We start from the raw sequence: 13,299 nt of genomic DNA on the forward strand, positions 1-13,299 counted from the left end.
CTTATATCTACAGAAGAGATTGCATAGTTTTGTGTACATTCTTAATTTTGCGTCTTAATTTACTGTTTGATCACCCTTTGTTTTGATGTTAAGGAAGCCCCTAGATAATAAATCCAGCTTTCTTGACTCAGGGTTTGAAAGTGACTATGAATGCATCTTGTGTTTTTGTAACTGGAGTACTTGTTATTTATATAGAGAATGTCTTAACGTATGAATACCTTAATATGCTGTAAATTACTATCCAAAACAGAATGGTGATTATTTACTAAATCAATTCCCTAACTATTTTATAACAAGCACCATCTGCAATAAAACGTTATAACATATTGGATTACAGTCTTAAGAAGATTTGTAAGTATAATTATTTGCAGCTGTTTAGAAAGCAACTCATAATCTTTACTAATACTTCATTATATTCTATGAATCTGTTTAATATATTATTTTTATAAAAGTAGATAAAAAAATGGTAAATTCAAATAATTCATGAAAAAGTGTTTAAAAGTAGAACATATAAACAATTGATGCAGTACCCTGCAATCTGAATTAATTTATTATGTTATCTATTTACAAATTGACTAAGACTTAAGTGATTTAATCAAAATTTAAAACATCATCTCAATCGGAATCGACTTTAGTCGATTAACTAAACTTTCTTATTTAGTTTCAAAATAGAAATCTTTTACATATTTATCAATCAGAAAGTCTAAAGAATTGATTTGGCTTGATTTATTAACCTCCAATACTTTTATTTAACTAATCTGCGCTAGCAAAACTGATTTTTGTCTCAAGGTGCGGGTAATTTAAAGTTGGTTTTCGAATAATTTAACTCCACTGCCCAACGTATATAGCGTTGCTTCTATTATAGAACAGTGAGCAATGTTCAATATCTTCTAACACTTCATTAATTGTGGCATTTGGAATTATTTCAGCACGGTTTATCGTGTAAAGTAATGGAAAAATTTGAATTATGCAAACTAGATTCTCATAAATAGGTTTGACATCAGTATATATGTAATTATATGTTTATTATATATATATATAAACATTTAAAATTACTGATGTTTAGTTTAGAAACTTTGAACTTATTGCTGTTTGATCTGTTGAATATGAAATATTCGTGTAGTTTTATGGCTTACTTTAGGTTGTTAACTTTAAATGATAAATAATATGATGTCACGAATTTATCAATGAGCTGAAATTAAATGAAATCACCGTATCTCTGCTCAGTGCATGGCGGTGACGTCACGAAGTAGTGTTTTCTAATTGTTGGTCGAGTTGTGTGAACTTTTAACTGAAAAAAATGTATTAAATAGGATCTTCTTATAAAATGTATTTTGTTTGTAGATAGCAGGAAAGTTAAGGGTTGTTTGAATCCCTCGATTCTTTTATTTATTTAATTTTAAAAGGTAAAGAAAACTTCGAAGTCGGTGTGTTTTGTTCTCGGGGAATTCCAAAATGGCGCATAATGCTCTTGCCCCAAGTGTGAATTGTTCCTTAGATGACATTGATTTAAATGCATTGAAGGTAATGAATTTTACTACATCATTTTACGTATGCAAGCATTTTTCATTGTTAGTTATAATTGGTTTTTCAAGCTTCCTTTGTACGTTTTGTTTATGTTGTTTACTTAGGTTCTCCACTTAAGCGATAATTTTGCCTCCTGCAAGGATTGTATGATTAAATTAATAATAATTTTATGTTATCTTACATGATATAAATCATTTATACTGACTGTGCATATTTTTTGGTGGTTTGATAAGTTAATTACGGCGCGGTACATACTTATGTCTTATTAAATTTCCACATGTCATTGTGTCTTGTTAAACATGGGTGGGTTCTGAAATATTCTTGTTTACAATTTTAATTCAAGACATTCCTATATTAATTTATAACTGTTTTTGTATCGGTATAAATTTCAACGAATCAATTATTATATCTTTGTATATTTAAAAAAAATTACTTTATAAAAACAAAATCTTATTTATTTATATTGGTTTGTAAGATTGTTTTCTTAGATAACTTTGGGATGTACCTGACGTGATGTATGATAGGATGAAATTAGTTTATTACTTGTTTAAAAATATTTAATAAATTCTATGTATGACAACCTATTTTCAAACAAACATTGTGGGAGGTTGGTGAATTACACGTATGGAACTGACTTATCTTTTGTTGTTAAAATTTTGTTGAATTTGAAATACTAAGTTTTTATGCCTAATTAAGACTTTGAAACAGTTACTTTGAATTTTATTAAAATAATTTTTCAATAGATTATTATTAATGATTGGTAGGTTTTAACATCCTATTAAGGAAGTGATTCATGATAATGGAATGAGTAGATTTTATGTGTGATTCTTGATTGTGTCATTCAGTTCATTGTGAAATTTTTTTAATGCTTATTTAACTGTTTGTATGAAGTTTATGTTCTGAAGTACAGGTTTAAGTAATTATTTAAGAAAATGTAAAAAGATCTTATATTAGAAGTTGAATATATTTATATGAAAATCATAAAGATTATGTAAATTCCATTTTAAAGCAATCTTATCATTTTTGGGATATTTAATTTCTTAGTGAAGATCATGCATTTTGTTATCTACGAGTGTGAGAATAATTTATAATTCTCCTTTATATATAAAGAATTTTATATATATATATATATATATATATTAATAATAATAATTTATTATCCTAATAATTTATTATTATGCCATTATTTTTGTTCATTCCAAATTATATGAGGTAAATTATTTGAAGCATAGTTTTTTCAATATCAATACTATAGTTTTTTCAATATCAATACTATATTAAACACAGCCACACCCCTAACCTTACCTTCCTTTTAGAAAGGTGATTATGTTGATAATTTTTGTGTAGAAATAAATATACATCATTACTCATTTATACCTTTTTTTTTAAAAAAAAATTATTAATTAATATTTCAGACTAGGAAGTTAATATCTTTCAATACCTTTTCTGGTCAGTATAATATACCTAACAGACAGGTCTATAAGTTTTTTATTATGTGGTAACTGGCTGTTAGATATTACTTAACTGACCCGATTTTATTTTTTTTATAAATTTAAAAAAATTTTTACTTTATTAACTTTTGTTGATGTGTGAAAGCAGTTTTTATTTTCATATTATGTTTTTATTGTATGAATACAGCATACATATAATTAATTTTGTTTTATTTTGCTAATATTTATTTATCAGTTAATTTCTATTTTTGTCAGGCCATTGACATGCACACTAAAAGAAAAATTTGAAAAACCTTTTATGGATAAATACAATTTTAAAGAAGGGATATTGTGTAGCTAAGAGTCTATAAATTAAATTTTCACATCAGTTTTAGGATCTAGTCTAAAATTTGAATGACATCTAAAAGTTTTTTTTTTAGTCCTGGCACAGTTGCTTGCTACCTTCAGACTTTCTTTTTTAAGATTTTCTTTTTCTTTAAAAAAAATTTATTAATTTTCTTTCTTTAAGAGGGATTGACTTTTTTTTGCATGTGCATTTTGTCTTTTTATTCTACTAATAATTTTGCCAGTTAAGAAAATTTTAGCAGATTCCAAAAAGGTCGTTTTTAACTAGTATTATTTAGGATAAAAGTAAACTTTAAGAAACTTAGTTTTACATCAAGTTCAGTACAGCTATTATAATTAAGACTTTTCCAAAATATAGTCTATTTCATAGTCACATAAGCCAGAACAATCCCAGTTGTTTTCCATTTCAGTAGCTTACCGAAACACAGCTATATTTTGGTGATAACATCCTGTACAGTTATTAAATTACTGGTTTAGCAGAAAAATGTGTTGCTATGTAATACATTTAAATGTAAAGAAACTGTAAACAGAGTAGATAAATTATAGAGATGTCAGTTAGTTCCCAAGAGGTAATCAGGATATTAGATCTGGTTTGGCTGAACAGTAGTTTGGAAAGTATTATTAGCCTGTCTGTGCCAGGCAGAATTTTACCAGTTTTGTTGAATGTCTACCTCTTTTCAGCAGTACCTTTTGAATATGTTGGCCTCTTTTTTCAATTTACAATATTAAAAAAAATTAAATCTTTCCAATAAAAAAAAAAGAATGTTTTTATATAGTGTAAAAGCTGCATCACTTTATATATAAACTCCATTTTTCAAGTCCATAATTTTTGGTGTTCACAAATGTTGTACTCTAAAGAGTACTAATAATCATCAGCTTGAATATAATCAGAATAAACTTTATAATTGTTCACTATTATATTTATGTATACAAAGACATATATTTTTTGTTTTTTTTTTTTGTTAATATGTACAGAATAAAATTTAGGGTAATTGCATTATGCAAATTGAAAAGCCAGTTTGTTTCCTTTGCTTCTTACTTTTATGTTTGCATTGAAGACTAAATTTTTTTTTGTTTCAGAGGTAGGGTTTCTAAATATTTTGTTTGTATTGGCTCATCGCCACGTATGTTTCATTGGTTTTAATTCATATTAGGAATATCCGGTATGTTTTTAATCTTTTCCCAGTCTTTTATATCAGATTATGAAATCTGAATCCAACAGTGTTATTTGACGTATTTGGTTTTTAAAGGTGTAAGAATTAACTATCATTCTGAAGATATTAAATATAATTTTTTCCCATACTTTTAATTCTGTTACCATCATCAGTTACATATATGTCATAACAAAGCTGGCTTGGGATTATTTTGTACCAGTGATTTTTAAATTAGCATTTTTAACAACACTCGATATTAAAGCTTTTAGTAAAAAAAAAATTAGTTATGAGCTTTTAGTAATGAACTGTTGTACACATTACAGAACTATTTTACAGTAACAAATACAGCCGGTGCATACTACCTTTTATTCAACTTACCTTGCTGACAACTGAGATAAGTTTTGCAATAAAAAGTAGTCGTTTGTGGTGGCACTTTTGGAATTCCTTGGCATATAGAAATCTTAGATCATCAATAGTTTTTCATCAATAGTTTTCGTCTGCAGTTTTTAATATTTTAAAATTATTAATCCAAATCTGAAGAAGAAGAGATCTGAAAAGCGCTAAATATATATAACAACAATAAAAACGGTAACTCATCGGGTTGGTCTAGTGGTGAATGCATCCTTGCAAGTCAGCTGATTTGGAAGTCGAGAGTTCCAGTGTTCAAGTCCTAGTAAAGGCAGTTACTTTTATATGGATTTGAATACTAGATCGTGGATACCGGTGTTCGTTTGTGGTTGTGTTTCAATTAACCACACATCTCAGGAATGGTCGACCTGAGACTGTATAAGACTACACTCATACATTTCATCCTCTGAAGTAATACCTGATGGCTAAACAGGAAAAAGGAATGAAGTAACAATAAAAACATTAAGTGATATTGAATAACAAAATAATTATGTTTAGTAGATGTAATTTAGCGAGTTGTTTTTGTAGTAAATAAAAATAAGCCCTTAAAAATTAATTTATTCTACATCATTATCGTGTAACACCACATATGCAGAAATAATAAATCTATAAGGCAGGTGTAAAATCACAAAATATACTTAAAATAACCCAAAATAATGTTATGAACTAATACCAAAAATACAGTTATAACACACTATTTGCAAACATACTCCCGTAGCATATTATAAATAAAGCAGAATTAAAGATAATTTCTAAAAGACTTACCGGTTTTTACATTTGTCTTTTACTTATAGTTGTAAAGATTAACAACTATTGCTCATCAGATATTTGCTTACTGGGCAATAGGACCTGTCCACCAAAAAAGCCCTGCAAAACCCTCTTAACTCCATTCTGCTTGGCTTCAGTTTTAATGTGTGGTGGCAGCTTATAAAGATATAAACCAGCATAAATGTCCTGTGCTTTGGATAGGATAAGACATTTATGACATTTTTATACTTTGATAATTATTTAAGTCAGAGTTATGTTTCAGTTCTAATAGCTTATCTTCAATAAATAGTGTAGTCTGGAAAATATAAATGTATGGAAGAGTGAAGATTCTAAAATATCTAAAAGAACTCTTGCGTGAATCACCAGGTTTCAGTTTACAAATCATGCGAATGATCTCTTTTTTAAATATTAAATATTTTTTTGCTATAAACAGAATTACTTACAAAAACTATTTAATTTAAAAGGGAATATACTTATCCATAATACACTATCAACAGCATTTTCCTGTTCATTATATACGATAGTGTAAATTAAAAAAAAAGCCCAGTTTAATTTCGATAATAGAGGCTGAACCTGGCCCTTCTGAATAAAGCCATCGTTAATTGTGAGATATTCAATGAAGTTTCAGTAACCGTTAACACAATTCAAATGAAACCTTATTGCTTGTGTTTTATTGGAATTAAGTAGCAAACCATTAGCCAGAAACCATTTATTCATTCTGTTAAGGATAAGAACTGTTTACTAAATTAGAGAAATTAGAATAATTTAAATTCGTTAAAGCCACCCTGGTATCATTAGCAAACATAATCGGCCTCAACAGATGCATCGAATTTGGCTAGTCATTTACATAAATCAGAAATAGTATTGGCCTGAGAATAGAACCCTTAGGAAAACCATCAGGTACCGCTTATAAGTGCTACTATTAATTAATAACCTGTCATGACTCTCTGCCTACGGCCTTTTAAATGAGACTTAAGCAGAATAAGAACAGCTCCGCAGAAAGCTTTCAGAAAAACCTTTATTTACAATCCAATTATAATTGGAATCTATCACCTTCAAAATAGTTCCATTGGGAAGCCGTGCAACGCTTCAAACGGTTTTCCCACTCTTCATAGCAGTGTTGGAACTCGGAAACTAGAATATCCTTCAGATGGTCATGGTCGGTTACATTTTTTTAACGTTTTCTGCTGTTCCAAAATGGTGTCCTTTGAGGTGTTTTTTAAGTCGAGAACAAAAAAAAGTCTCAGGGACTCAAGTCAGGTGAATAAGGTGGTGAGGAACTACAGGAATGTTTTTCTTTGCCAAAAACTCATTAATTGAGAGTGCAGTGTGATAAGTGCATTTCCATGATGCAGCATCCAGTTTTATTGATGGCTGGTCTCCCGCGGCAGTCTTTCAAGAATTTCTCTGTAAACATACTGATTTAGTACGTCCTGTAGGCAAAAACTACTTATGGACAATGCCATTACTATCGAAGAAACAAATTAGCGTGGTTTTGATTTGCTCGTTTTTGCCTTTTTTGGGACGTGGTGAGTTTGAGGTGTGCCACTGCTTGCTCTGGCGTTTCGTGTCTGGGTCGTACTCAAATATCCAAGATTAATCACCAATAATATTTTTTTTTAAATTACGGTTTCAATTCGCCCTAGAAGATCGCGGCACACTTCCACCTTGTTGTTTTCCTGTTCAACAGTGAGATTTTTTGGGACCAACTTAGCGCAAACTTTTTTTCATATCAAATTCGTTTCTCAAAATTTGATGGACTGTAGTACGGTTCAAATTCAATTGTTCTGCAATCATTCTGACAGTTAATCGCGTTCATACCGTATCAAGTCTCTGATTGGCTCAACATTGTCGTCACTTTTTACGTTAACGGTCTTCCAGAGCGTGGATCGTCCGCAACTGATTCCCGGCCATCTAAAAGCGCTTTAAACCACCTAAAAACTTGGGCTCGTGACATAGCGTCATATCCATTCGTCTTTTTCAATTTTGAAAAAGTTTCAGTAGCATTCTCTCAGAGTCTAACACAAAACTTGATCGCACAACGTTGCTCATAATTAGTGTCACTCATTTTTGTAACGCACGACAAAAACTCGTTTCACGAAAAGTTGTTTACATCTCGCGTGGCAACGGTAGACTAAAAATATTAATATCTGTTATAAATCAGTTGTTCACATAACCATATGTTTACTAGTAACTTTACAGTGTTGCCGGTTTGGCTGCCGAAAAAAATTAGTCTCATTACTTTATTTACAGAGCTCATATGTTAGCAAATTTGAGTAAATCTGGTAAGACTCCTTATCTTAAATGATTAATTGTCCTTGTTTTGTCTGAAATTATAAATTAATCAAGGCACGTCAGCGGGGCGTGTATCAAAGAAGAAGAACACTCTCAAAACAGAAGGTGAAATCTCATCCCAACTACTAGCGGCTTTAAGAATTTTATAATAGATATTACATCGGTCACAGATACTTCTTTCAGATTTCAAAGGAAACATTGTCAATGGGGAGAATTTTTAATAGAGAACTTTCCTTATTTATATCTGGCGTTACATTAATTGTCTCGCATATTTTCCTAAAATGTAAAGCAGTCATATCAACCTTTTTAGGTCAACACCCCCCAAAAAGGAAAAAAGCATAATGGATTTTTCGGGACCCGAGAAATCAACAAGCTTCTATTTGTAAATTGAGCCGTACCGATAAAAAGTATACTTGAAGCGTCTTATTTCATAGGATTAAGACTAGCTAAGATGTCAAAACCCCATACAATCGCAGAAAACCTCATTGCCTGCTGCAGTTGATATGTTCAGGGTTTTTGCAATGTGCGTGGAAAAAGCAAAAAAAATGGATAAAAAAATTGCGCTTTCTAACGGTACAGTATCAAGGCAAATCAGTGATGTGGCTGCCGATGTTCGCGATCAGCAGGCGAGTTCAAGTCAAATTTTTTAGTAGTTTTGACGAATCAAAAGATGTGGCGTTTCTCAGTTCGTCTGTTTTGTGAGATATGAACGCGGTAGGGAAAGTTCAAAGAAAATACGTTGTTTTACAAGTCGATACTTAGTTGTGAAACAGGATAGTGTCATTTTGATGTTTTTTTTTTTTAATGGAAATACTAAAAATTATAGCGTAAATTGGACATAATGTATTGCAGTGTATAGTGATGGTGCAAAGACGATAACAAGAAAGAACGGTGGATTTCGGAAAAAAAATAAAGATCAATCTATATCGAGGGCTGAATGGACGCACTGCTTCCTTCACAGACATGCTCTTGTCACAAAAAAATATGCCGGAAAATGTAGAACAAATTCTTTGTAAAGCTGTGAAAATGGTTAATTTTATTAAGAGTTGACCGTTACATAATAGGCTGTTTGCTAAAATATGCGATGAAATGGGCGAAAAAAAAGAAAATCTGTTTTTCATACAGAAGTCAGATAGATGGTTATCGCGAGGGAAAGCGTTAATCCGGTTATTAATTGAATCGCCAGATGATTTAAAATATTTTCCCGTGATTAACGAGCGCCATTCTCAAGGTTTTTACAGAATAACGAATAACATGTTGCTGTCGGCTTACTTAGCTGATTATTTTCGCATTTAAGCGACTTGAATGTGAATTTACAAGGACGTGATAAAAACGTTTTATTAATGACAAAATTCACGCTTTCATTAAGAAGCTTGCCATGTAGATTATTTGCCTTAGAAGCAAAAATTTTGATGTTGCTTTTCGCTTCCGATTATATTAAAAAAAATTCGGATGAAGAAGACACAATTATTCACCACAATTTGTATAGCGCGAGATGCATTTGCGCGAGCTAAAAACTCAGTCGACGTATTATTTTTTAGAAGATAAAAATGATTTCTAGAAGAGTGAGGTGCTGAATACATTTGGTGAAAAGTGTTGCAGCTGCTAAGTTACGGTTGAAATTCACGACCGGCTCATCGAAATCTCTGCCCGTAAAATGTTACAATTCACATCTGAAGATTTAGATACGTTTTGCCTTGCTCGTCGAAGTGAATATGTAAATTTAGTCGTAGAAGCGTTGAAAATATTAATCTCTTTCGCCACGACTTGCCTAAGTCAAAATGGGTTTTTGTCAATAGCTCTAAAAACAAAGGATAGGATCGTCTTTTATCACTTCAAAACAATTTGCTTTTGTGTGTTTCTAGCGTAGATCCTCGTATGGAGAAACATTTAAATGAAAAACAAACGCACCCACCTCGTTAATGCATTTTCATTACTCGTGCAATTTATAAATGGAAGTAAAATATTTATAATAAATGAGTTTTTGTTTTCATAAAACGATTTCATTATTATTTACGTGTAAAGCTGTAGGTTAATTACGTGACTCCCCCGCTTTCATGACACCGCGACTCCGACAGGGTCACGACCCCCCCAGGTTGAGAAATTCAGATCTAAAGAATTCAAAAGACCACCAATTCACCAGTAGACAAGAATTCGTTATTACTTTTTGACATAATCATATTGTTTTCCGCTTCGTCACCGTTCTCCAGGAAGTCCTAATTTTATTCTTTTTTATTATAATTGTATTTTGCTAAATTAATGCATTTCTAAAAATATTCTCGTAAACAGCTACATACTTCCTAAAAGAAACATTGCCAGACACCCTACCCATCGGCATGCAACTCCCGCCACCTCGCACCTGACACACGGATCTTTCACCCAGCCCTTGACATTTTTATAATTTTTTTCTTTCTAATAATTGGAAATGCTATATTAAAATGGTTTTTGGTTTATCAAAAAAGTGCTTATAGGCGGTATCTAATGTGAATTAGTACCGGATTTATTCTTATTATTATTATATTATTATTTTTCTACCAGTGGACGGCTGAGTACCAAAGCCAGTGATATCAACATTTTGACAGTAAACTTTTATCATCTCAGGAGTTTCCTGTTTTCCTGTTACCGGAGGCTAAACAGGAAAAAGAAAGAAAGGACTTTCCTGTTTGTATTTCTTTCCAAGGAATGAACATTTTTCTCCTTAAAAATATATGAACTTTTACTTTCCCGGCTATAGCGATATATGATGTTATAGTAGCAGCTATAGGCGCTATAATGGGAGAGTATCAACTATCAAAAAAAAAATTTTTTTTTTTTAAGTTTTGTGCCTTAAGGGGACATTTTAACAAATGGATTGTATGCAAAAATTACATTTTCCTATAATTTCTCTTATAACTCTGGACCTCATCGATCAATTTTTTTCAGACTTTGTAAATAGGTACTAAACAGATAGTACCTGTTACCCGGGGGAAAGAAAGTATTACATTTTTGCAGAAATTGGAAAAAGGGGGATGTTTTTTCCAAAATAAATTTCGGATCTTTACTGCTGCATCTAAAAAAAAATTTTTGTAAAAAAGCTGTTTTTTGTTTAAGATCACAAATTACCAAATATATGACCCCTCCACAAAAATTACCAATAATTTTTTACGCATATTTTGCTTCGGAAAAAGAGTAAATGTTAGTTTTTTGTATCTATATTTTCCTAGTCTTCAAACCACTATAAAATATATATGTGCCCAAGAAAAGTATGACCTTAATTGCTAAATCTCGAGATACTGAGGAGTGACCTTGGTCTACACCTCACCCTCATGATCTTTTGTTGAAAAAATTTTTGGTCAAAAACGGTCTGGTATTTCTGTAGTTATAAGGCGATGTAGAGGCGCTGAACATATGTACATACAAAAATCTGGAAAATTTCAATCTGGTTTTTGTCTTATTTAGCAGTCAGAACGTCAAGATCTGCTGAAAACCGCATGTTCCCAAATTGGACAGATTACAATAGTTTCCCTTCTAGAGCTATACTGCTGTCTAGATGGGAAAGTAAAAATAAATTTTAAATTTAAATCATTCTTGCAGGTTACCGCATTTGTATTTCTTGAAAAATAAAAACAATTAACGAAAACTTTATACTCTATATATTTCTCTCTATATTTTGTTGAGCATCTTTGTTTCAAAAATTAAAATAAAAAATAATTATAATCAGATAAGTAATGTTATATTTAATAAAAAAGATCAATAACATTAAAATTTATTATAATACATGCGATTTTTTAACATGTTGATGAAGAAAAAACTGAAGGTAGCTAGCTAGTCGGAAGGTTTTTGGTTTATATTTTATAACATATTCATACATTGTAAAAAGAATTAATAATTTTGGTTATTGTTTTTCAATAAAAAGAGATCATTTTATCATAAAAATAAAATAGAACTTAAAATGATTAAATTGAAAAAATGAATTCCGAGCTACACCGGTCAAGGTTTGCAGTTCATTATTGTAGGTCTTTTTTTAAACATATGTACAGTTATGTTCACAGATTATTGTAGTGTGCCACCTATTTCTTGTTTTGAAGTAAGCAGGTTCCATGGTTAATTAGTGTGTTTATAATTCATTTTTTAGTTTATCCGACCTTCTGCACTTTATTTAGCAGGTTGATTATTTACGCAGCTCACATATATGGAAAATTCTTCATTTCTGTATCAGAGTAAGTTGTAAATGGAAGGCCAGAATGTTTTTGTTGTTCATATAGATATTGATTTTTACACACACTATTACATATACATAATGATGAGATAAGGAATTTTAATTACTTTCCTCTCTGCAATTTAAATATACCTTTTTCTTTAGATTCTGATTGTAATTTCTTTTCTGATTTCACTACCTACATAATTTTTTAAATACCTACATACATTTTTTATCATCTGCGATAAATTTTTCTTTGCTAATATTCAACTTGTAATTACTTTAATGTAATGGTTATTAAAACCACATTTCCCTCCCTCCGTTCAATGTGTTTGTGTTTTCGGTATTTTTTCTAACAAATGATTTTAAGAAAAGTGATCCTAAGTTTGAGAAAATGGAAAAAGAGTAATAAGCAATCTGGAAACTGCCTTTGATACTCTCTCAATACATGTCTGACACTGAAGTAGATTAGTATCCATTTGTGTTTAAATTATTTGGATTGTTTTTGATGATTTAAATAAATTTTATTATTGTTTTATACTGCAATCATGATTACAATCTTCTCCGATCAGTATTTAACTTCTAAAAAGTTAACAGATGAAGCAAGTTCATTGAATCTCAAATGATCAATTTTTTCATTAATTTTATGAAGATTGTGTGTAGGTGCTAAACATATTTGTGTATTAGTTAAGTAAATTTATTAAATTTTTTCAAAGTTGTTTGTTTGGCATTTAAGAAGTTCAGTATAAAATTGCAGTTTTAAATAATAGTTAAAAAAATTAACTTGGGGCTTATTTCATAAAAGTAAAAATATAAGTTACATAATTTTATAACAAGAGAAGTGTAGGTGTGTTGGAGAAAGGTGCAAGTGTAGACTTGTAAGATGTAGTTAATTTTTCCAAGTTACTGTCATTTTCTACTTTAAAACTATCAAAACATCTAAAAAGTATAAGTTAGTATTTATTCCTTCTAAACCCATATGTACAAGTTTACAAATCACCAAAATATTTTTATATACATTTAGTGTTAATTCTGTTGATTATTGTTAGTAACGTTTAATTTATCATCCAATAAAGAAAATGAGAACCCAGGATGAAGATAACCTGATTACAGAAGTAAGAGTAAATTATCATTTTCAAACTGTTTTTTTTTTTAATTCTATCATTCAAATTAA

General features: G+C 30.3%; 1 protein-coding gene across 8 annotated transcripts in view; it reads left to right on the forward strand.

Moving 5' to 3' along the window:
- Positions 1 to 1,223: 1,223 nt before the first annotated feature.
- Positions 1,224 to 13,299, forward strand: part of msn (serine/threonine-protein kinase msn) — a 162,231-nt gene continuing 150,155 nt past the window's right edge. For all 8 annotated transcript variants that reach the window (XM_075380291.1, XM_075380290.1, XM_075380294.1 and 5 more), the window contains exon 1: positions 1,224 to 1,524. In XM_075380291.1, the coding sequence (XP_075236406.1) occupies positions 1,456 to 1,524 (69 nt within the window). In that variant the 5' untranslated portion in view covers positions 1,224 to 1,455. The remainder of the gene's footprint in view (positions 1,525 to 13,299) is intronic.

Source organism: Lycorma delicatula, chromosome 12, assembly GCF_047948215.1.
Source record: "Lycorma delicatula isolate Av1 chromosome 12, ASM4794821v1, whole genome shotgun sequence".
In the NCBI taxonomy this organism is placed as follows: domain Eukaryota; kingdom Metazoa; phylum Arthropoda; class Insecta; order Hemiptera; family Fulgoridae; genus Lycorma; species Lycorma delicatula.